The 25,849-nt window shown below is 45.3% G+C and overlaps 1 protein-coding gene across 2 annotated transcripts in view; it reads right to left on the bottom strand.

The window, feature by feature from the left end:
- Positions 1 to 25,849, bottom strand: part of cntln (centlein, centrosomal protein) — an 81,602-nt gene that overhangs the window by 43,631 nt on the left and 12,122 nt on the right. The window contains exons 7-12 of one of the 2 annotated variants that reach the window (XM_076728811.1): positions 24,823 to 24,985; positions 24,135 to 24,347; positions 16,099 to 16,239; positions 9,160 to 9,279; positions 6,340 to 6,461; positions 2,754 to 2,870 (exon numbers count right to left, since the gene is read on the bottom strand). In XM_076728811.1, the coding sequence (XP_076584926.1) occupies positions 2,754 to 2,870; positions 6,340 to 6,461; positions 9,160 to 9,279; positions 16,099 to 16,239; positions 24,135 to 24,347; positions 24,823 to 24,985 (876 nt within the window). The remainder of the gene's footprint in view (positions 1 to 2,753; positions 2,871 to 6,339; positions 6,462 to 9,159; positions 9,280 to 16,098; positions 16,240 to 24,134; positions 24,348 to 24,822; positions 24,986 to 25,849) is intronic. The other variant, XM_076728812.1, reaches the window with a different exon arrangement.

Below are 25,849 nucleotides of genomic sequence, written 5' to 3'. Positions count from 1 at the left end.
ATCTGTGCGTTTAATGTTTAACTCGTAAAGAAGTGTGATCTCAGACTCACATGCTAATAGTCGCATGTGTGTTGAAACCTGTTAAAATTAATCTTGATCACCCCCGTTTATAGACCTTATTTCATTGTTACAACATTACAATAACAATTAATATAATGAGTTGTTCACATGTTAAAAATCAATCCAACATTCAGGTTACAGTTTTAATAAACTGTTTCTCAATATACTGACTGACTCCTGATTATAATTGGGGTCTTCATAATATGTAATTATTACTTATTGCACCATTGGTTTTGGCCACAATGCCTCAATAAATCTGTATTTATCAAAGGGCAGAGTGGCTTTGCCCTAAAAATGACTTAATTGCAGGTCTGTCACACCGAATGGAACCACTAGTCCTGAAGAACGTGGAGGGTAAAAACCGACTGACCCGGCTGCCTTATGACACAGTGTCAGCACTGCTGGGACCTTCAGGACATGAGCCCCCTCAGCCAAGCAGGGCACAGAAAGCTTGGATCGTCACGTGCAATGCAAACTTTCCCTTTGCTCACTGCATCCTGAGTAAATCTGCCAAGGGAGCAGACAAACAGACAAACTGACCTGTTTCACCTTCTTTCTCAACCTCTAATTCAAGTGCAGAGATTAGAGGAGGGCGTGGGCTTCATAACCTCCTCTTAACACTGTAGGGACCCACTGTGCAGGAGTTATCCCAGCAATATTCATTCTGGGAAATGGTCATTTGGGCCTCAAGACAGTGTTTTACAAGTGCTGTTTTTGGAGGAGGTGATGGGGAGCATCTGTGCACAATATCATGACAATGAGGAAGAGTGAATGAGAAACAAATGGAGAATCTTAAAAGAGACTCTCCTCTAAAGGCCGCCACTACGCACTTAAAGCTTTATAAGGGGCCTTTATTTGGCCCTAAATTTTTCAGCTGCCAGGAGTTAATTAGCCATTAGTGGTTAATTTCTAACACTTATCTAGCATAACCTTCACAAGCACAATCATTATAATACGGTCAATGGAACAACAAGCCGAACTGCTTGCCCCAAGAGTTTCCTGGCACTTACGCTTCCACAAACTCTTGTTCTTGCAGCAGCACGATGAAGCACACACTTTCGCCTTCTCTGTTGTCTCTCGACAGAAATTTGCATCGCAGGAAAGTAAAGCTGTTTCGGTTAAGCTGGCTTCATTCATAATCCTGACAAACCTGTCTGCTCACTCCTGCTCCTTTTCACAACAGGTCTGGAAGAAAGTGAGGGATGGAATAAACACGGCCGGTGTGCTTTTGCTCAGTTTAACACACTGAGCTATGTGTGTGTGCAGATGTGTGCCCTGGAACCAAGAGTTTTTCTAAAGCACAAGTTTAAAGACCCCAGCCAAGTTTACTTTGCACCAGCCACCCGGGTAAGGAGGGGCCCTGGGGGCAGGAATGGAGGAGATGAGGTGGAGCTGGTCAGGGGCACATGAAGGGGATCAACACTAACCCCGGAGGACAGGCCAGTTACACAGCTAGGAAAGAGGCCAGCCGCTCTCCATCCCTCCCCTCGCAGGTCAGTTCCAAGGACCCTGAGTGTTCACTATAGCCCCCCCACCCCCACCCCCGACCATCCAGTGCTCCGCTCTGCTCAGCTCTAGTCGTGGCCGGGCAGGCAGGCAGGCGGATGGACATCCCTTAACAGGCAGCATCGGCGGCACTAGGGCTGCTAGCCTGTAATTAGCTCAGACAGCTCAGGCTTGGAGAGAGGCAGCCGGGCTATATCATAATGAGCTCAGCTGGGATTAGGAGGACAGGGCAGGGGGGTGAGCAGAGGGAAAAGCGGTAGACGGGGTGGGGGGCAAGTACCAGAATTCTGGCCTCAGTCTACTGCAGCATCAGAGGGCCGGAGGGAGGCAACTGGGAAGACGAGTAGGAAGAGGGGAAGAGAAGGGTACAGAGGCACAGGATAGAGGAGGGAAGAGGTGAGGAGAGGTGAAGGCTGGGGGAGACAGGAGAGAGGAAGACTGTGGCTTTAGGCCAAGCTTTGTGTAGCATCATAGAGGGTCAGTGTTAGTGGTACAGTTACAGGGGCTTCTCAAGATCAAACGAGACAATGGCTGCACTACACCCAGAGACAGACTACAAGACAGGAGGAAGGAAAGACAGACAGAGAGAGAGAGGGAGAGAGAGAGAGAGAGGGGGAGAGAGAGAGAGAGAGAGAGAGAGAGAGAGAGAGAGAGAGAGAGAGAGAGAAGGAAAAACCAAGCAACAAAGACAGAAACTCAATAAAAGGACCTCGTGCAGAAAAGCGTTTAAAACAGTCACAGCTTACAGACTGTAAGTACATGAAGTATCTTATTGACACTCACTTAATAACATGAGCAACAGGACAAAAGTTTGGCATAAATGTTCCATTAAAAATGCAATTATTTCACGAAGACACAGCCAGGGATTCTGATAATGTGATTTTACTTCCTGCACTTTTATGTGTGAATTTTTTGGGCAGCCAATTTTACAAATGAGCATCAAGTCTAATGATCCTGCTTTGGCCCCCGCTGGCTGGTAATGATGTGGAGGGCTAGGTGGATGCTGTGAAGCTGGGAAGGGCACGCTCAAATGTTAACACCCACAAACAAGAAGGGACAGTGGGAGTGCGTGCCGGTATGTGCGCACACGCGTGAGGGAGAGGAGTTTTAAACAAATGTGTGTATGCACACTCGGTGCCGGTGTTACCTATATTTCAGGCAGACAGCTCTGACAGCAGGTGACTTACTTTTCAACGGAGAGCTTCCTGGTGAGGTTTTTCAAGTAGGCCAATTCATTCCACACCGCATCGCTGTCCTCCTGTCTGAGCTGCTGCGGATCTGCTCGCTTCATCCTCCCACCCGGCCTGGACGCACACACAGCACATAAGACAAAAGTACAAACGCAGAGGCAAGCCTCGCTTACAACACACGTGGAAAGAAAACATACTAACAAGGGAAAATGTTTGGTACTGTACATCACCTTGTTGCCTCTGGCCAATTCACATGGGGTAACAAGGCCCCTTAGTCTCACTCTGTTTTTGTTATTCAGCCATCTTTAGCAGTATTCAAATGAGCAGCCTTGACTTTGACGTTTCAGTGGCAAATCATGTACACACGTATGCATGTTTGTTAGAGCCCAGGGCACTGCCCGTGCGGCAGGGTGGTGGACCATTCCCTGAGTGCCATGCAAATGTAAATAATGGCAAAAACACACTCGCAAACGAGGTCATTCAAATGTCTACACCTCACTTATGAATACTTAATGACACTTTGTGCTCAGTGGCTGCCCCCTCCATTGAACTTCCCCTTCAACTCACACACACACACACACACACGCACACGCACACACACACACACACACGCACACGCACACATACACACGTACACACTGTCCCTGCTGTTCCCAACTGCATCCCTGTGCACACGCAACTCATCAATCAGTCCTAGCCCAACACATTCGATTCCAATTAGCCTTTAATTTGCAAACTAAAATGGCTTTTAGTGAGAAATCTAGACTGCGAAAGCAGCAGATGAGAAGAGAACACCGTTTCTGTCACACGCACACACACCGACACACACGCTGCTGTTTCTCATTTTTACTCAATGAGGTGGAGGTGTGGAAATGGATTGTGAGGGTCACTGCTATTGCGGAGGGCTCCTTTTTCTATGGTCATTATTGGCTATGTAGACACAGCCACGCTACGCTAATACTAGTTAAACCCCGGTGCCTGGGAGTTGGAGGCTACTGAGGAACGGCAAATGTTTTCATTTAATACTGCTAATGCCCCTGTGAGCAATTTGGAGCCCTTGAACTTATTTGTAGTGTATGTGTGTGCTATCTGTGGGCTCGGGTTAGTTTCCCAGAGTGCAAAGCTACTTAACGGATAATCTCAGTGTATAGTCACAGAGACTGATACACTTTTACTCATTCTGCTGCGAGCACAGAGCAAATTCAGCCTAAGCGATCTTAACACTGCCTGCAGCTGTAAAAGTACATGATATTTTACCCACAGCTCTGTCTGAATTGTCTCTGTGTGATTTTTAGGTATGTAGTGTATCAACTGCATTCCTTATGAAAGGCGTATGAAGCTTTATTAAGTCACGGTAAAGCTTTATACATTTTAATTTGTTTACAGTGGGCCTAAAAGCTGTTGAACATGGAGCCATGAGAGAGCTATCTTCTTCAGGCCTCAGTGCTTCCTCCCCTATGGTATCCTAGTTTCCATTATTAAGCAGGAGGAAATAGAGAGAACTTTTCCACGCCGCTGCGGCTAATTGCTCTGATTCAGGGGGAATCTGTTTATGGGCGCAACTTTGATCAGAGTACGGATGCTTTAATAACCTTTAATTTTATTTGCTCACCCCCATCATCCCCAGTCTGATTAAAAAACTTTTTCCCTTCTCTAATATAAAGAAGAAGTTGGCTTTTTCTGCAGCTCCTTCATGCCATTTTAGGAAAATATGGTGGTAATGGTGAATGGCAGGGTGGTTTCACTGGGACTGGCCAACTGCTCGCCGCCTGCATGCTGATGAGCCGACGGACCCTTCGTCTGCCTTGTGATTGGCTGGTAGTTTCATCCTGGGCGGGACTGGCTATCGTACACATTGATGACGTCGCTCAGCTTGCAGTGCAGCAACCAATTGTCTAATGCAACACCTTATCCTGCTGATTAGAAGATTGATAAGAGGGAAACTAAAGTGTGGAAGGTGTTGAAAAATGATGGTGGAGTCCGACACTAATGAAGTTTATTTGGCGTATACTGTGTATATAAACTGAAGTATTTGTAGGTACAGGCACCTGCGTGTGTGGCAGGTAAGGAAGGAGACACATCACAGTCTTTTCTTTTGGTCCTGTACACAAAAGGGGAACAAAAACGACCCCCCGCATCTTTCCAAAAAGGCAACAACACAGCATGGAAGCTGCAGGGAAATCCCTAACAAGCTGGAAAAGCAATGAGACTCGACGCCTATCCCCACTGACTTGTTAGGGCCCTGATTTCCAAGCACTAATGGGAGTATTTAAGTCATTTTCTATTGTCTCTCATTCAGGCTGGCATTACCCCAGTGGGTTTAGGCAGCTATTTAAGGATGGGGCTTAATGCCAAATGAATGCCAGGATCATAACATTGAGTGACTGGCTGGTGCCATGGAGGGCTCTGACTGAAAAGGGCAAAGCTGCCTATTGCATCAATTTTATGTCAAATCAGTCATGAAATACAGCTACACTGACACTGATGCTACATCTTATTAGGTCTTCTTTACTCTCAACCACGGGCCCGTTTGTCTTTTTATATAAACATACATGTTTTCTTCTCACAAAATCAAGGTCTTCACGCAATCTTTGATAAAAGCGCATTATTCCACCACACAGAACATTTCTTTGATAACCTGCTGAAACGTGTAACGGCAGCACAACTGGTGTTGACTCTGAGTTTCCTCTGCGTCTTTGTTCCCACTGTCTCAGACACATGCTGTTGAGCCACGCTGAGCTGACATGAGCTGAGTCGAGCCTCGCACCGAACACGCTCTCCCTCTCTCACTCCACTTTCACACGGGCTCACATTGCACCGCTGTTTTCTTTAATTAACCCAGAGAGAAAACAGCTGACGGGGTCAACACTTTGCTCCCGCGCGGCCACCAAACATATGCACCTTTAGTTACACTTTAAAATGGACTCGGTGACGCTGTCGGAGAGAAGACGCAGAGACCGGAAAAGTGGGAAAAGACTGGGCGAGACAATGGAGAGAACAAGGCCCTGATATTAATGATATTTCCCATCACATTTTCAGCTTTGTGTAAAAATCCTGCGGTTTCTGCTGAAGATAACAGGTCGAAGCAGGAAATGGCCCTCCCCCGTCCTCCTCCCTCCACAGGCCTTCTCAAACACCTTGCACCCCCCAGGACCAGACACCTCCAGCCTCTGGCTCTCACATCCTAATGAACGCTGAGGGAGAAGACGCGCAGAAGCGCACACACACTTGGCACAAAACGGCCCAAATTGACTGGGCTTAAAACCTCTGAGCTTTTCAAAGGCAAAGGAAGGAATTTCTCCCGCTTTCCCAGATCCAGCACTTAGGTCTTGTCAGACAACATGTGGAGAGCAGTGAGGCCCTAAGACTATTTGTGAGTGGTTTCAGAGGGTTGTAGCATTTCACAAGGGCTTTTAACATAAGGCAAGGTGCGTTATGTGCTTTGAAACATCTCTTACTGACTGCTGCTGGGAGGAACTGGAAGATATCCAAGTTACTGTGTATCATCAGTGCAATCCCGCGCATTGTGTGCATGTATTTCGTCACATTTTTCTGTACCAGGAGCTCGTTACTGCGTACTCACAGGCCATTTGATTTCTCCATCTCCTTCAGCTGCTGTCTGACGGTCTTGTAGTTGGTCTGAATCAGACAAAGGCGTTGGCGGCGTTTATCGTGAGCTCTTCTCAGCTCCTCGTTCTCCTCCGTCTGCAAGGCACAGTGACAAGATCAGTTTCCCCCCAAAATGTGATGCACGTCAAATGAAACATAACTTAATTGAAAAAGGGAGTCGGCGGGGAAGTTGAGAAAAGCCCCTCACTGTCTACATATTTAAAGTGGTCTGCAGCTGAAACACCTTTGCCTGACAGAAAGCAGCAGGCTCACCTTCCTCCCTGACAAGCGTTCTCACTGGACAACTGAGACATCATTAAAGAACCACACATCTACATGACGAGTCACAGCAAGCGCACACACGTACACACACTCTCTTTAACCAACAAAGAAAGTCACTCACTGGAGTTACCGAGTGATGACCAGCACGTGTTGTGTTGGTGGGGGCTGCAGCGGTGGGTTTGTTGCTGACACTGTTGTTGACAGCTATTAAAACACAGCAAGATTGGGCTCCAGCTTTAAAGAAGGAGTAAGAGAAGACAATATATAGATTTTTCTTGTCAGGGGCAGCCCTCCTCCCCATCACACTGACCTTAACAGCGAGGGCGAGGGAGAAAACACTTTCAACAGGCAGGACAAACAGAGGTGGAAAGAGAGCAAAGGAGGAGAGAAAGGCGGCTGATGAAAATAGACGAAAGAGAGAGAACAGAGAAACTAGAAAGAGAAAGCAAAAGAGAAAGTGAAAGGAAGAGTGCAGGACAGGTTTCTGCTTGAGTGGCCAAGGCTAGGGAGAGTTGTCGAGCGCTTTCTGAAGGGAAGGAGCTTGTTTACTGCTGATATGACACGGCTGCCCTGCAGAGAGGGAAATGCGAGCCCTCAGCCCTGTTATTATTAACAAGGACAAAGAGAACAGAGAGAGCACACAAACATGCGCCAGACACACAACCGGTGTGCGCGCGCACACACACACACACACAGTGCACATTCACACTGCCAATGTGACAAGTATGGATTTTCCCTTGTGCGGATTATTCACAGAGGACATCTGCAAGACATCCTCGGCCCCTTCAAGCTGCCCCCAACCTCTCAAAAACAAGGCTCTAATGAAAGGGGCCAGACCAGGGCAGTGTGAACTGGTGGAACTAGGAGCTGGGGGAGGACACAGAAGAGTTGAGGCGGACTGATGGAGGAGGGGGCAGGATGGAGCAAGTGGCAGGGCATTAGCCACATCATGGCTTCCCAGGCTCCTTATAGAGCTTCCCCTGGGCAGCCCGGCTCTGGTCATCAGGCCACAGACCCTTGCCCACCGATCAATATAACCCCCTTACCCAGCCAGCATACACATCTGTGGACGTTCTCAAGCTGAAAAATAATTACACAGCAACAGCTACTGTTTACTTGAAAGTGTGCAGAAGAAAAAAAAGAGGCCATTATTATGAGAATTGTTTGTTTGTCTGCTGCTGTTAGCTGCTAAGGTCAACATGTCAATGGTACAGGCTGGCGTACCCAATTTGAAAGGCATTCTATTGGAAAGAATTGGATAGGATCAACTGGAGAACAACGGACTGAACACAGTGAAGTAGCACTGCAAGACGCTGGAGGTGAGGTCTCAACTGCAGCTGATGGAGGGCATGTTGCTCAATGCCAGATCAAGGCACTAAATCAGGCTCTGAACTAATGCCCTTATTAATGTGGTCACAGATCTGAGTTGCCAATCACAGTCTGTCTGTGCATACCTTTGGTAAATGCCCCTCAAGCAGCAGACACATAAATGGCACCATTAACTAAGACAGTCATGCGTGTCCTTTGAATCTACATTGAGCATTACCGCCTGACTAGGTGTCTGCCAGTGATGTAATTCAGACACTTCAGCTCTGACAAGAAAATGATGCTTAATGTGTTCCTGGGATTGTGTTGAAAGGGAGATGACCTCTGCATAATCACTCTCTCACTGGTCAGCCTGAAAGACGGAAGGAATAAGGAAAAGCAATGAGGAGGACAGCTATAGGGGAAAGTCCAAATAAAATCCAGACAATGGGAGAGGAAAACATACTCTGCTGACATAAAATAAAAGAGAGAAAGACACATTTTCAGACCTTAAAAAGGCCATAGGGTAGAGGTAGTGTATTTTGCTTGCAGTAAATTTTGAGAGAGAGGTGAAAAAAAGACGTGGGAATGAGGAATGGTGGAACAAAGACGTCATAGAGCATGCGAAGGTTAAAGGACCAATAAAGCTGATTCGTTTACGGGAAAAAAAAATCCTGCTGCATCCACTTTCACCGGAGCAGCTCCTCTCCTGCTGCTTCACTGCCTACGCACGCTCTGTTTGTGTGCACATACGTATGCCTACGTGTGTGTCAAATACACTGTCAGAGAAGGTCATGGAGGAGGCAGTCGCGGCACTAGTGCAATTGAACCCTTTGGAGACTGTGACTGTTACAGTGCTTGCAGACCTTCCTACAGCCCAGCAGCTGATAGCAGCAATCATATGTGAGATAGTGGCCAGAGCAACAAGCAGCTCCATTAGGCCTGTCTAGTGCCCCAAACTATCAGCGGGACACCACCATCCCATTGAATGCACCCTATTCAGCAAACAATACCTTTAAGTAGTTCAAAGTCACTGAGAGTCAGTAGTCACACACTATAGGAGAAACCAGTGAGACAGAAAAGGCAAAGAGGATGATGTGGGCAGCAGAAAATAAAGGACATACAGGTAGACATGTAGAAGAAGAGTGAATGAAGATGAGAGAAAATGAAAGGAGGTCATGTGCATTCATGTATGTTAGCCAGTTACCTTCAACTGCAACATCTCCTCAAGGTCTTGAATCCTCCGTTCTGCTCCTCTTCCCCTCCCACTACCCAAATCCACACTGCTGGCTGGGGACAGAGACCTGGACCGCTGCACAGGTGCACCCTGGGACAGGTAAGCAAAGAAGCACTGGGGTGAGAACTTGAGCACACCTCACTTACACGCACACCCATCCAACGATTAACATCTGCAGAAACACTGAGTGAATGCCAATAATGGAATTATCCATGTTCACTCCATTCCCCTCTCACCTTAACTAAAACATGCACATTGTCTTCCTCAGTACACACATATGCACACACAAATGAACACGCTACCAGAGGAATAAAGCGAGCTGGAGCAGCAGTCCGCAGAAGCTGAAGGGAGGAGGTTCAGTTTTGTGTGTGTGTGCGTGTGCGTGTTTGGAAGCGGGAGATGCAAGCTGAGAGCGGCAAAGGTTTCTCCCTGCGACTGGCTAATGAGTATGTTCATTTCCATTTACATTGTTTCTTTGACAATAATGATGTCCCATTAGGGGAGACTAAAGGGGCTATAGATTCCAGAATGTGCTGGGCTTCATTACAAGAGGTGGGCAGGGAGGCCGCTCTAATTGCTCTACTAGGGGCCTCCAGGTTACACTTGATAGGACAACTGGAAGAGCCGCCGATTAGGAGGGGGGGCCGTTTGCCAGCCAGCCTTTTCTGTAGAAATAAATAAAGAAGTGGAGAAGTGCTGGGGCCGCACTGTAGAAAAGCAGTGGGAACAATATGCTAGTGGAATATGAATATGAGAGGATATGAGGCCCCCTGTGGTGCCAGGCAGGGCTGACCAGATGGCAGGCTAAAATATGCAATGTGACTAAACATACAACAGTCCTTGGGCTGGAGCGAAAGAGGAGTACAGGAGGAGGAGGTGGTGGTGGTGGAGTGAGGAGGTTTTTAATAGGATGGTGGATCAATAAGCCCCCTCTCTTAAAAAATGTGTTCTGATGGCTGTTAGAAGCTTTGTTGTCCTTTAAAGTTATAAAACTTTAGATTTCAGCCCTGGTGGATCTGGTGACACCTGTGGGTGCTGGTAGAAACAGCAGTGCACTTTTATAATAGAGATCCCAGTGTTCAGTTCAAATGAGACATGTATCAACCACTAGGGGCAGCAAACACGTCTTAAGGGCCTGCTCAGTGGAGCGAGGGCAACTCATGTACAGCATTAGTCCACAGAGCAGACATGCACCACCTCTATGAATGGGTTTCTGCGAAGACCTTGAGTGTGGTCACGAAACTACAAAGGCAACCAGAGAATGCAAATACCATACATTTAACAACTATGAAAAACGCTCACCAAAACTGGAGTGTGACATTACAAAAATATTAAAGATTATAATGATGATAAGTACACATTCATGTCGCTTGACTAGTGCCAACATGTTGATTCTCATTTTATCACAACAGCATGCATATTTATAAAATCATTTGCCTGTGACAAAGATTTCTGAGCATGTTAGTGTTATTGGGAATGTGCCTTTGGGCTACATTTGACTCTTGTGACCTGGTGTGCCCGGTTCTGCGATCATGCCTGCATGGGTGCCAACCATGTGTTCTAGCTCAGCCTTAATGACTCTATGCAACTAATTAGCAGATTGATCTGCATATTCCTGATGAGTGGCAGGCCAACTGGCTTCGCCTGTGTGTGCATGTGGGAAACACAGAGGCCAAAAGGGGAATCCAAATCACTAAAAGCCCTGAACTTAAAAGTAAAGATGACCAACTGCAAAAAGCACGAGTCATTCAGGGTGGACTCTAAACAGGTTTCCAGGTAGAATGTGAAATATTGAATATTCCCCCTTAAGTGTTCTGTATGTGAGAAGTAGAGGAGATAAACTACTGTGTGTTTTGTCTACCAGGAGTACAGAGGAAGACGACATGGAGACAAATGACCGAGATTTGCTGCAGGTGTTCTCTCTGGTCCAGTTGGACGTCTGTCTGCCGCAGGTTCAGAAGACACATGAATGCCCTCTGTGTTGTGACATTGTTGTTAATGTTCCACAAGACAGGCCCGAAGATAAAAAACAGAGCACGAGGCAAAGAAAGATGTGGCTGCTGTCTACCTCAGCTCGGCAGCTGGTTGGCGGCCATGATCTGACCTGTGCATCGCACCCTGTAATGGCTCTGTACACATGAGAGTGCAATGCAGATGGAGGGGAGGAGGACGTACAGTAGGAGGGAAATGAGGAGAGGCCTGTATCTAAACAGAGTCTGTATGCAAGCAAGAGCAAAACTCTTATTCACTGAGGGGTCAGTGTCACTGGCTGTAAAGCAAAGAAGAAACATTTCATCGACTGCCTCCCTCCTCCTTTCACCTCTCCTCCACCCTCGCTCTCTCTCTCCATCTACCAGAGAGAGGGGTCAGTGTCATCAATGGGCTTCTTTATGATTGCTGCAGCGTGTCGTGTGCATCTGGAGCTCTCAAAGCTGACCTTGTTCAGGTTCCCGGGCAAATGGGAAAGCTGTGCACATCGGCACAGGATAAGACACCGTCACAGACAGAGAGACATGCATCGACATGTAAACACATGGGTACACACAAACACAAAGCAAATGTACCCCATCACACACACACAAAAAATCTGCTAAAAGGAGCACAAAAATTCAAAAGACCAAGATACACGACCAGACAACGGACTGACATCAAAGCAGGCGACCTTAGAAGTGAAAGCTGCAGGTAAACAACGTGGTGTGGTGCTCCTATAAGAAATCCAGCTCAGAAACAAAACACCAAAGTTAAAGTGACGCGGACCACACTTTTTGAAAATATTTGGTTACCAGAGTAACCCCAGTTCTCTGAGAGCTGAATGAGGTACCTCACTATGGGAAGAGCTTTCTGGCACAACCAATCACAGAAGATCCACCCCCACCCACCTAGAGGGGACATAAAATGCACCAGCTGGCCCATCCACCTTTAGAACTACCTGTGGCCCCAAACACGGCATCCTCAGGCGTATTTCTTACCCAAAATACACAAGCAGCACAGCGCTGTGCGATACTTTGCTCAGTTTTCAGAGGACCAAGGTTATCCTGGTAACCGAATGCTCTCCTTCAAACCTCACTCAGTATCTCACAATGGAATACACAGCTCTTTGCCAAATTGCATGCTCTGAAGCCCAAAAGACCTCGACCTAGAAGGGCTGAAACCACACTCTCCCCTGCACAACTGCGGTGAGCTAGGGTTGGGCAATTGGACGAATATATTGGCTATCGGTTGATTTTTTTGGCCGATTAATTTATTGGTCTCCTCTCAAAAAATGAGTGAAAGCCACAGATCAGCTACAGACTCTGTTCAGTGAGCCCAGCAGCATGTAATTCACTTGTCCATTTGGTTGGTATCAACGCCTGGACAGTTTTAAGAGAAAGCAACATTAAGCCTGCACACACCAAGGGCTAAAAAGGCAACCAAGAGTGCCTCCAAAAAATGGATTTGTCCCAAGATGGAGTGAAAGGTTTACATGCAGCCTGCAGCCAGCAGGCTCCATTCATAACCCTCCTTATTAAAATACACCTTAACCTCTCACATGCCGAGCCCAAAGAGCAGGTCATTACAGATGCCAGCTCACATCTCTCTCACACCAGGCAAAGCATTTTGGAATTGAGCTTCCACTCCCCGTAGAAATAATTCAATTGCCCCAGGACAGTAAATCCGCTCCACTGTTTAACACATTACGAAGATGTGTCACTGCCCCACATTATCAGTCACCAAGGGACTGGTGAGGCCCAGATCCCCATTGCCAGTAACTTTCAGGCTACAGTAGTCCTTGATGAGAACTCGCGTTGAAAAGGTTGATCCCAGTAATGCTTCAACATCTTCATACATGTCAGCACAGCAGTGGGTGGCTGTCTGGCGGTCACCTAAGCAGAAAGCAGAATTTTTCTGTCATATAAATCCTTGTTTTCCTCCTTGTCATCTTGCCACTTGAACCAGCCGAACCTGGCATGTGTAGTACCACGTTGACCCCATGGGATATAAGGGAAGGTTGAGCCTCCTGCCAATGGAGCGTCTAGGCTGTGACGCCTGAAAAGAGGAACAAATGGCATCCTCATTCTCGCTGAGGAGAAGTTAAAGTCATTTTTGCTTTCCTCTGCATCACCAGAGTCGAGGAACTGGCTGAACGGACGGGGAGCAGAGGGCTCAGTGTTGGACTCCACCACCATGTTCCCCTAGCAAGCACTGGCTGAATCCGTCTTATCTTTGTGCGTCACTGAGGTGTTGGAAAGTCAGAGAATGGCTTTTGAGGGTGCGACACTCACAAGCGATGGTCCAGAATTCTAGCCTTTGAGGCTCTCCAATACTAATACTAGGACTCAGGATGTGCAAGCGATGCCTGGGCATGCTTTACTCCAACACACAAAGAGGGGATGGGGTAAATATAAATAAAATGAGCTTTTTTTAATCATTGATAAGTTAATTCACTTCTTTCAAATAAGGATTTTCTAATTCAAAATATTTTTTTCTTCACTCAAAACCCGATAATATCCTTTTAACACTTGCCGTATGTAGTAAATTGCAGGCCATGTACCACTGTGACCTGCTCGTCACCACAGCCAAAAATCACAGTTCACTTGAGGCACTTAGCGCAAGAGCTGCAAATTGTGTCCTCAGTGGTAGCAGTGGGCTGCACAGAGGCCTCATTTCCAGAGTGTTTGACCTTGCAGATTGGTTTTATTGTTTAATTTGAGTGTAATGAAGCACAACAGGTTTATGGTCCAGCATCATCATACTTAGGTATTAAGTGTCCGCCTGCTCAGAATGTTCAGGTTTTTAATAACAGGTTTAACACGATTTCTTAAGTTGATATGATAGTTCTTATTAAAGCTAATGAACTTAAGTTTTACAACTCCTTCGACTTTATGGGGACAGAGAGTATCAAATATTGGCTGAAGAGATGAACATGCCAGCGTGCCACATGGCTGGCTGTTCGTCCACTCCGACGGTCGCAGCCTTACCGTAGAGAGATGACCGCTTGGTAATCACTCAGGGACTAAACTGAGAAAGTCTTCAAAAAGAAACTGAACTGTCCAAACTGAATCTAAAACCACATCGTAAACATTTATGACAGTTAATTAAAATCTCATTCAATTTAAAGCTTTTCCATTGTCAATCCTGCTGCATTTTTCATTTGAACGTGCATTGTACAAATTTAATTACTGAATAAAATAAAAAACATTGATTTCAACAAACATTCAGCGAATACATTTTTCAGTTAAATGGTTCCGTGTGAACATGGTAAAGCAAAACTTGCAATTTTGATTTAATATCTGTGGACCCATGCAATGCAGTACATAGGTGCATTGCAGGGGCACAAATAACAATCCCATACAAAAAAATTGGGAAACAAAATGTCAGTAAAAACAGAACGCAATCACGTCACCGAGCCCGCGCAATAATCTCCTTCATCCACTCATGTGTTCACAAAGTGGTGAACTCGCTCCATCCTCTATGAACGACTGAGTCTTTCCAGGATGCCCCTTTCATACCCAATCATGATCCTCTCACCTGTTACCAATCAGCCTGTTTACCTGTGGAATGTTCCAAACAGGTGTTTTTGGAGCGTTCCACATCTTTCAGTGTATGAAACGTGTTGCTGCATCAGATTCACAATGAGCAGATATTTAGAAAAATCAATGAAGCTGATGAGGAAAAACATTAAACATATTGTCTTGTTGTACAGTTTTCATTTGTGTATAGTGTTTGTCAAAAAGGATCAGCCAGTTGTCACAGTTTTCTATATTTTTTAGTTTTTCTATATTTTAGACAGCATCTCATCGTTTTTGGAATTGGGGTTCCAACTACAGCATCGCATCAAGTGAAGCTACTTTCTGATTTTTCATGTCATCTGTCAAACTGCGCCTAATGCAGGATTCATGAGCCCAAGACGTACGATGCAGGAAAGCCAGGTGTCTGATCAATGCAGATTTTTTGCCATCCAACGCATTTTATGCTCACAAAACATATGAAAAGGTTTAAAACGCTGAATTCTAAAAAAGTGTAGGTTATCAGAGTTGACAGACATTTTTGATATAATAAATTAAGTTGGTGTCTGCTGAAAAGGGCAGCACTTTGTGTTCGACACACTGATTTAAACATCATTTAAATTCAATTATGATTCATGTTTATTATTCAGCATAAAATGGTGTGAAAAATGTATTGTGTGAAAAATGCATTGTAGTCCCGCTCTAATTTAAAATATTAGCACTAGGATCAAAATTGGCATGTTTCTTAATAACTAATGGAAGGTGCATAACAACCGTGTGTGTGTGTGTGTGTGTGTCATAGGGAAAACATAACATCGCCTCCAGAACAGGGAAGCACATCAAATGATGTCAATACTGTTTATTTCTTTTGTACAAAATAATCACATTACATGCATAAACTGCCAGAACAGAAGCATGTCCGCTGAAGCTATAATGAGGACAGCTGTATAAATCACACAATGTGCTTTGGGCCAGCTTTAGAGTGAGTGAGGCCATCTAGAAACATGTCCTGCCAAACTTATGAGTGGAATACTGAGAAGATCAAAAGCTTCTTTCTTGTTCATAATGTACTGCTGAAGCGATAAATTAGCCAGTGCCTGAGCCCAAGGCATGCGTGAAACCAGCAGCACACGTCGGCCTGGTCACAGTAGGAGGGGCATCTGTGTGTGTGTGTGTGTGCGTGTGTGTGTGTGTGTGTGTGTGTGTGTGTGTGTGTGTGTGTGTGTGCTGGGGGTTCAGGACAAAGGTTGGCAGAGGCAGGGTCTGAAAAATCACATGATTCTCAACAGACCATTTCCTTCACATCCCTTCTCTATGGCTTTGATCTAATCTGAGCGAAGTGCTAACGGATAAGTGCGGGCATGTTAGCTGCTCACCCACATGCCGTCTTTGTCATAATTGGCAGTAGTGTGTGCTAACCTACCTGCTGTCTTCTGGCGGACCTGGTGGATCTGCGTTGAAGGGTCTTATCCTCCGGTCTGGGATCTGAGCCCCGGGTGGAGGCCCAGTCAGAATCAGGGCTAGACCTCTGAGCTCCAGCATCGACCTGCTCTGACGCCGCTGCCTGTCAGGAAGGAGAGACAGAGGGTGCATGTTTGTGAGTGAGAGAGCAGAAAGCGAGAGGAGCACAGGCCTATAGGTGCAGAGAGCAAGAGAAAAGGGACAAAACAGACTGTGAATCCAAAGTCAAGAGGACTTGGTTTGCTGGGCTGCAGTGCGTACGATATGCTCCAGTCACTTGACACTCAGATTCGTTTAAACGTGTTCAACAAGTGTCAGACTGAACAGGACGAAGCTCTAATGTAGGTCGAAAATTAAACGACCCATAATCTCTGATTTTCTGGTACATATTGTGGATTACAAAGGAATTAACATTCGACTGGCGGGTTCCTCAACTACATTCACTCTGCATGGTCTTATCATGTTTTTTGGTCATTATTAGAAAACCTAAAACAGGAAATAAACAAAAAGGGAAACAAACACACATTTTCGAGCAGTTACACCAGCAGCGGATTAAGTAGTTATTATTACCAAACTCTGAAATAGTTTTTATACAAACTGTGGTTATAATCTAGATTTAAACCGTTGAGATAGGTGAGGTCGACTTAAGTTTGTTTTTCTCCTGAAATCCAAAACGTCTGGAAAACAGATGTTTTGTGAAACTGAAGAGTGAGCACTCGTCTTTCCTGTCATTATTACAAAATACAGTAAACAGGGAGAAATCCACGGGAGAGGTGGAGACACCAGTTTGCACCATGACAGACATCTAAAGGGACCACGGACACCATGGAGGAGGCGGGGGAGGAGCATGTTAATATTACATCTTGTGTAATATTACACATTTCTTTTACTATGTTGTGCATATTTTCCAAATGTGCAATAGTACAAACTCTGTATTTATTATCCATGTGAGACTCATGTGCAATGGTATTTTTCACGGCAACAGTATTCTAATAGTCTTGAATCGGGGGGAGTCTTGAATCTCCCCCCGATTCTTCTTCTTCTTCTTCTACATAATGCACATATATATATATATATATACATATATATATATATAGTTGATTTTTATTACCATGTTTAATATCCCCTGCATGGGATTAATTAAGTTTATCCTATCTTGTGTTTTGAGTAAGAGATGAGGCCATAATCAGATCACAGACATACTCAAGTCTTCACAAACTAGAAGCCATATTTTCACCTTTGATTGACAGCAGTTGTCAAAATTAATTCAGGCAAATGTAGAAAATCGTAGGTCAGTAGTTCAACAGACGAACCCTCACACACTGGATGTCCATGTGACACTTTCATGCGCCAAAGTCAATAACCAGATGTGCTGTGGCAGTCGGACAGCTTTCTATCGCCTCGAGCGTCATGGTGTGTGTGTATGTGTGTGTGTGTGTGTGCTTTCATGGCCCGTCTATTTATCAGTGTCTATTAGCCGGCGTCTAGCAGCATCTGCACACCTCAGCACACAGCGGGGACCACCAAAACAAACTGAAGGGGACGAGGATAAAGCAGAGGGCCTGCCCACAGAGCAGCACACGCTCATTAATGAACACACTCACACACGTGCAGTAACAAAATGCAGCAGCATAAGTATTGATTTTCTAATGTCCACGTCGTTTAAGTGAGACATTCTGTCCTCACACCTCTGCTGATGGTGTTACGGACAGATCACACAGCACTTTGTGGGCATGTGTGCACAGACAGGATGTTTTTTAGGGACAGGACACAGTCTGCTTTAAAGACACATCCACTCTATAGTCAAAGGGCACGTAGAGCATGTACACTGATGACTTCAAGTCCTTTATCTCGAAGTTAACACTCACCCAAACACACCTCCTGACTCCATCACCTTACTGCAAATATTCTCACCTTCCTTTTCTTGTGTCTTGAACAAAAAGGTGTGAAACACTAAAAAAACAGCCCCACCTGCTGCTATCAACAACACATCAAATCAAAGCCTTTTGACAAACAGAGGCCTTCACAACTGTGATGCACTCGGAGGCCATGTACCGAAGAAAACCGCACAGGATGTCATCACCTTTTTTCCACCGAGTCCTGATTGCATTATCAGAAAGCTGGCATCTGGGCGTGACCTTGTTAACTGCCAGGGTAATCAACTTTAACCAAAGGGGAGGAGAGGGGATGATAAATTATTAGTGAGGAAGATTTTGTTCATGTTTTATTAAATTGGCCTGTCAAAGGGGGTTGGTCAAATTATCTGGGGCCTCGTTTATTGGAGGCCGGCCATATTGGCGCATCTGTTACAATTATTTATAATTTCTAGGCAGTCAGGAGGATGGACTGGGTTTTTCGGCATCAGCCACATAAAGCAATTTAGAAATTAACTGATGTGGGAGTGTCTAAGTTTTTTCCTCTCACAATCACTCATCTCCATCCTGATTTTAATCCAGCACAAAACAGCAAAAACTGCGAGACGGTAAGGAGCAAAAAATGCAAAAAAGGAGAGAAAAAATAAACATGTTACAAGCAGCTTATTGAAAGCAATGGACGGGGACAGAGCAGGAGATGGAAAGAGAAGAAGAGAGCATGCAGGTGCAGTGAAAAAATGAGCAAGAGATTGGGGGGAGGCTGAGGGAGGGAGGGGAGGAAAAAAAAAAAAAGAAGAGAAAAGCCGGTCTTGGTAATTACTGAACACGATTAGGTTCTTGGGGGAACTTGTCTGGCACTCGCAGCCCTCGCTGGTGAGGATGCGGCAGGCAGGACCATATGGAGGGAGGCTTGTGATTGTGCTCCCTGAAGCTCGTGACCCGTCTGCTGCCGAGCCCTTGAGCTGAATGTGAAATGAGACTTGCCAGGCCTAATGTTCTACACATGCACCATTTATGCCACAAAACAAATCTGATCACTGTTAATTATGTAGCAGCTATAATAAGGAGGGGCCCTGCAACACACACACACACACACACACACACACACACGCACACACACACACACACAGCTACATGCATACACAAATGTATACTCACACAATCAAATTCACACACATCTGTGGAGGGACAGCATTCGTGAAAGTGATTGGACGGGCTTCAGAAGTGAGGGCGAGAAGGTGCGTGCCCCCTCACCAGACCAGGTGCACTTTGTATTCAACATGGTGATTCTTCAAAGAGTGTGTGTGTGCATATATGTATGAGCATGTGTTAACTGGCAGTGCAGTGAGGAGGGACTTTACAGAAGGACAGCACACAGTGAGTAGGATGTCGGTGCGTGTATGTTTTTGTGTGCGTGTACACAGCCCTGAGTCCTCCCACACAGGCTGTTTGACCCAAGTGTATGTGCTTGAACGAGCGAGCGCACGTATCTGCAGCGGCACATGGCTGTGCTTCATTAATGAGGCGAGCTGTGCTGCACAGAGGTTCTCATCTAATGAGAGCAGTTGAGCTGGTAAAACACACCACTGGAGTCCGTGTCATTAGTATGTCTCTGGCCCTGGACGTGGCCCAGCTCCAAACACGCACTCATAGACAAACTCATGTTGACAACAGTATTTACTGATAACGCGCTCGGCAGACAAAAGATAAGCATTACATGTCTTAAAATATTCATCAGGCTGTACTTCTTAAGCATCATTTGAATGTGTAGCCTCTCCAAAATGTTTTCATATGGAAAGAATGACTGATGTATCTGGAGAGAGCAGTCGTAGTTAAATACAAGTAGCAGGCTGCACAAAATATTTAGCATAGACTTAGGAGGTCGAGCTAAAGCTAAAGGAGTGAAAACAGGAAGTGAAAGACGATGCTTTCCGTCACATTCTCCTTGACATCAGCACAAAACATTAAAAGTACCCTCCATCTATCTACACTGTTGTACTGTTGGAAGGTGCACAGAGAGGTCAGCGACACTAAGACGTTGAGTTATGTACAGTACATAAAAATACACAAGAAAACCCTCTGGCTTCTGTTTGCTGAGCTCTGGGTTGGAAAATGAATTCCAATGTTTCTTTTCAGCATCATGGTTTCATCGTTTTCACTTGATGGTTGCCATTAATGATGATGATGATCAAAAGAAACGCCTCACCTATGCAAAACGTGACCCGGCAAAGAGGTGGGTGTATTAACGCGCGAGTATATGTGTGTGTGTGTGTGTGTGTGTGTGTGTGACTAGTGCTTTAATTATACATCTAAAAGCGTTTAGATTGGCTAACATAAATAACAAGCCAGAGGCAGATGTTAAAAACCATCTCAACAAGCTGAGGGAGATGCACCATGTGGGCTTATTTCAATCTATGAAAAAAAAAAAAAAAGTCTGGCCACCTTGGGAAATGTTCCCTGATTCAGGTTCAGTCTATAAAACCCGTTTGAGGGACTCCAACATGTTAACAACATTCTGTGTATCGTATGCATGCGAGTGTAATAATATGAGGTGATGAGAGTTCGTATCCACGACATTCAGCTCCTTCACACTGTGAAAACAGGCCTTTCCACAGCACATTTTGACTTGTCACAGTAGGAAAAGTGTCACTAATGACATCATGACGCTCTGTTCTATTCAAGGGCCTCAGTGCGACGACGAGCCAGCATGCACAGCACCAACACCCTGAAACTGAAGCAGCTACGACCCCGAGTCCAAACAAGTCGGGACGCTGTGTGAAACAAACAGGAATGTCATAACTTGCTAAATGTGAACACATGATTGGATGAAGGAGATTACTGCGTGGGCTCAGGAACACAGAAAACACACGCAGTTCATCTGCGAATGACTGCTTTCTGCTTTCATTAACGTTTTGCACAGCGTCCCAACGTTTTTGGAGTTCAGCCCTCATAAATTTCATTTTTTACACTTGTGCTTTGGTAAAAATGTTCTGTGTGGTGTTAAAAAAAGTTTTGGTGAAAAGACAAAAGGGGCTTCTCATGAATCCACATGAAACTTTTCTGGAGCGAGCGAACATGCCTGATTTTCCCCTTCCAACGTTGATGAATAACCAGTGCTTTGAATGACTGCCCACACAATTAACAACTTATCACTCATTTACTGTGGTGAAGGTTCCAGAAAGCCTTGAGGTCTGCGATGGATTCTAATGCCGGTCTTTAATCACCGCACAGCTCTGACAATAGCCAAACACGAGACCACGATAAACACAATGATGCAGTTAGGGAGACGGTTGTAAATGATTAAACGTTCACTCTACCAAGTTTTCTGTCCACTAATGAGGGCTCTTCTCTGCTTCTAGGTGGTGATGGTGACCACCCAACCTGGCACCCCAACCCTCCCCAACCTGGCACTTTGTTCAGACTGCATCTCGTGGTGCGTGGGGGTCACACGGGTGCCTGATGATCAGCCAGGCCCTACAGCTAGAAGATCAGGGCATGAGGCCATTTCCAGTCTGACATTATGCCGATGTCTCACTGTTTTAAGTGTACACACACACACACACACACACACACACACACACACACACACACACACACACACACACACACACACACACACACACACACACACACACACACACACACACACACACACACAGGACACACATGAAAACACGGTGCGAGTAGTGTTAAAACAATTAGCCTATTTGTTGACCGACAAACAGAAGTCAACACTTCTGATTTAATCATTTAAAGCTGAAGTAAAAGCACCAAACACTCTTTGGTTCCAGCTTCTCTGATTTAGATTATTTTCTGTTTTAAATTATTGTAAATTGATTATTTTCATATTTGAAAGTGTCACCTGGCACTCCAACCAACTGCGATGGGCATCCTCCAGTCAAAACCAGTTACTTCTGCCATTTTTTTACACTACATGATGAATTAAAATCACGACTGATCGATAATAATAACGATTGTTAAACATAGCATGGCTCATAGGAACTCATGGTAAGGCAGAACTGTTTGGCGACTCGTCTTTAAGCTTTGGTTAAGTCTTGCTAAGCTTCCTGTAAAGAGTTAACGTGCCATAAGACAGGAGAGAACAGACAGTCAATCTTGGTGCACAGCATGGAAGTGTAACACACAATGGGTGTTATTCCTTTCACCCACCCTCCTCCTTTATCCCCGCTCACCCCCCCCTCCAAATAAAAAAAAACACTGCGGGAGGGGTGTTCAAAGCCGTCGCTCTGGTCCATATTCAAATGAGCGCTGCGTCTCCCCCCTGCGCTCCCGTTGCGATCAGCACTTTGATCACCTCCAATGGTAACTTCCACCAAAACATTTAAAATTAAAATCAAATCTGCCTTAACAACCTGAGCATTAGAATTTAACAGGTGTTCGGGAGGAAGTTGTTACAGAATTTGCGATTATGTGCTCGGATACACACACCTTTAGTCAAACACGCACCCGCGCAGACACACACGTACGCACATACACGCAACCTGTCAGTGAAATTACAGAGTGGGAAACAGAAAGCCCTCCTGACTGAGTGCTATACCTTGGGATACCTGATCTGTTCACTTTGATGTCAGTGGGTAAGAAAGTTAAAAAACAAATCAGGCAGACAGCAGCTACATGTGTTCAGTAAACAAAAGTTAATATCAATTCTTAGCACAGGTTACATACCAGCTACTTTTCTAATTACAAGGAAGTGTGTGATCACTTTTTTCATGCTGACCTGGGTGTGGAAGAGACACGGGGTACACACACACATACACACTCACATACATACTGCTCATACATGAATGCACGCGCACACACACATATACACGCACGCACACACAGCACTAACTGCATCTTCTCTAAATGTAGTATTAATTACTGGGGGAACACTGCAGTACTGTATTTAATTACTGACTAAATGATCCATTTATATTTCACCGCTGGTTAAATTAACAGGGTTAAGTGAGACAGGGCGATTGTAACTCACTTAACATTTGAGCTGATATCTTTTAACTTGCACAGTCTGGGGGCAGCACCATCAGAGAAAATATCAACCGATCAAATTAAACAATTACAGTATGCGGAGGCACAGAAATTACTCAACTGCTGCAAAAATATTATCTTCCACGGCATCAGCTACAGAGTTGTTTTATCTGCAACAGCAGGTAGTTTGAGCTGAAGCAAAAGTCAGTCTGCAGAGCAGATTGAGAGACTCATTACAGCAACCAGCGCAGTGCCCTACAATGTTGATGGAATGAGGGTGAGGGGCCAAGGGGTTCAAGATCTACGGTGGATGTCTGTCACTCGTCTCAAGCAAGTCTTTGACACTGTGTGGTCCGAGAAACACCAATCACCATGTCATTAGGAGGTGTTAAAAGCCACTTAAAATGGCTGCAACATTAACTTTATGCGAGCCTCTACTGCCTAGGGGTGACTATTCAAAGGCAGTGAGCTAAAGCCAAACCCCTGCTGACTGACAGATGGAGGAGTGTAACTCCAGCATCATCTTCAATAACATCACTGGGCTCCAATTAAATCACCTCTCTCCACCTCTTATATTTCTCTGCTATCTGACCGGAGTGTGTTAAAAGGACTTCCAGGTACTTGGGTGGGAGGATAGAAAGAAGACAGATAAACTCAGTAAGTCAGACAGTGCATGCGTGCCCAGGACAGAGAGCTAGTGAAGATCAGATAGCTGACATGAAAGACACTGGTGCCAGGAGAGATGGACAGATCAAGGATGAAGTAGAGCGATATTAAGACAGTGATTCTCAGTTAAAGACCACCACCGCGGGCCATGCTGGTGCTTGTCGGTTATTACTGTGCCTACTAATCAACCTACACACGGCCGCATGGACACCAGGCAGGTGGTCGAGAGCTGGATCATAATACAGCGTGTTTATTACTTAAGACAAAGCATCAATTTGTTACGGAGAAAATCATAAACATGCATATTTTGCCGTTCATACCCACACACATGCATATCAAAGTTCAACAACTTCTGCAGCGGAGCACACATCATAGAAAAGCACTTCTTAGCCTGGAGTTGCAATGCACTGATAAACTCTAAAAAGAAGGGGCGTCTGTGGGGGAGATGGTGAAGCACGAGAGCAGCGGTTACCTTAAAGTTGGTCTGTCTGTTTGGTGAGGAGTGAAGGGCCGTGTGCTGGGCCTGCTGCTGCCGCTGTATTTGTTCCTGCTGCTGCTGCTGCTGGAGTTGCAGGATGTGTTGGTCTTTCTGAGCCAGCAGGCTGCTGAGCTCCTGGTGACCCCGGCGGAGGTTGGCCTCACTCGATGTGAGGGCCTGGTAGCACTGGCTCAACTCCTTGTACAGCTGTCAACAAACACGTACAGGACAAAACAAGGAGGTGAGGATGCCTCGGGTCAAGACAGGCTAAAGATGGGACGCCAAATGGAAACATGAGAGAAAATCACTCACGAGATTGGGTGACATGAAGACGGTCATGATGTAAAGACATGTGCTAAGATCATCAAAATAAGGACGGAACGGAAAAATGGAAGGATAAAGGAAAACAAAAAGATTCATGTTCATGTCTCCTGACTAATAATTGCCCAAAACCTCTCCCTATCCCCCCTTCCTGTGTAGCGCTGTGTCGTCAGAGAGAGGCTGAGAACCCATTCACAGTAACAGGATACAGTGAGAAAAGTCCGTCTTTTCAGGCACTAGTCAAATAATTGTAGGTTGCAGCTAGCTTGGAAATAAATCACCACGGCGGGTGCGGCCTGAGTGGAGTGCAACAAAGTGGTAATAATAACGAGTTTGAGGTTTGGCATGCATGTGTGAGTACCCTCTGATAGGAGGTGGTGTCAGCAGTATGTGCCTCTTCCTGGTTCCTCAGGACTTTCTGTGTGTCTAGGTTCAGTCCTTCCAGCTGCTTGATCAGATGGCTCTGCTCTGCTGCATGTTCTGTGCTCTGTCTGTACAGGGTCTGCACCTCTGCACAGTCACGACTACACACACACACACACACACACACACACACACACACACACACAAAATGTCAAAGAAATTCATACGGTACCTGCACTGTGACTGTTCAAGTAAAAATCCTGTATATGAATACACAATCGAGCAGTGCTGCCTATCTTTTCTGCTTTAATACACTTACATGTTTGGGTTTTTGGATTTATTTCAAGCTTATAAACTGAGAGAAATCATATTGAAAAGGGTGTGAGGAGGTCAGAGAGCTTCAATTAAATCATGCTGAATTATTGCTGTTCTTAGATTTAATAATTAAATTCAATGTGTTACAAACTGTACAATTTGTATTTCACTTAGACAAATAATCACAACATTGAAACAAATATGTTTACTAGCTCTTTAGTCAACGATGTCTAAATTCCCTTCATTGCAGCAACATCAGAAATAAAGTTTATTACTGAAAATGGTTTTGTGTCCCATGGAATTAGCAGAAAGTGCTCCTCTTACTTATAAGGACATCTCTAATCACCTCGCTAAAAGCTGAAGAATCGTCTGTAGCCCCGGTGTGACTGACACGTCAGAGTGCCTCTGGCATTAAAACAGAAAAGTAGTTAAAAAAGGTTGAGATTACCACTAAGACTCTTACGGTTCTCACAGTTTTTATCATATCGCCTAAAGCTTAGCCAAAGCCCGCCACGTTTCCCTTTTCTCCCTCTTTTAAAGCACATCCACTACGCAGGCTTATCAAGTGGCTTTAGGTGAGCCGGAGTAGAAGAAACCAGTGTCACCCACAAGCCTCTCAGCCGAGACAGCAATAAACTAACTGCTGCACACACACACCAACACGTGTGAGGGGATACGAAACACGCATGTGTCTGCACAGGACAGATGCA

The sequence above is a fragment of the Chaetodon auriga genome, chromosome 4 (assembly GCF_051107435.1).
Source record: "Chaetodon auriga isolate fChaAug3 chromosome 4, fChaAug3.hap1, whole genome shotgun sequence".
In the NCBI taxonomy this organism is placed as follows: domain Eukaryota; kingdom Metazoa; phylum Chordata; class Actinopteri; order Chaetodontiformes; family Chaetodontidae; genus Chaetodon; species Chaetodon auriga.
Note: the sequence above shows the minus strand (reverse complement) of the source record. Positions and strands in the feature narration are given on the sequence as shown.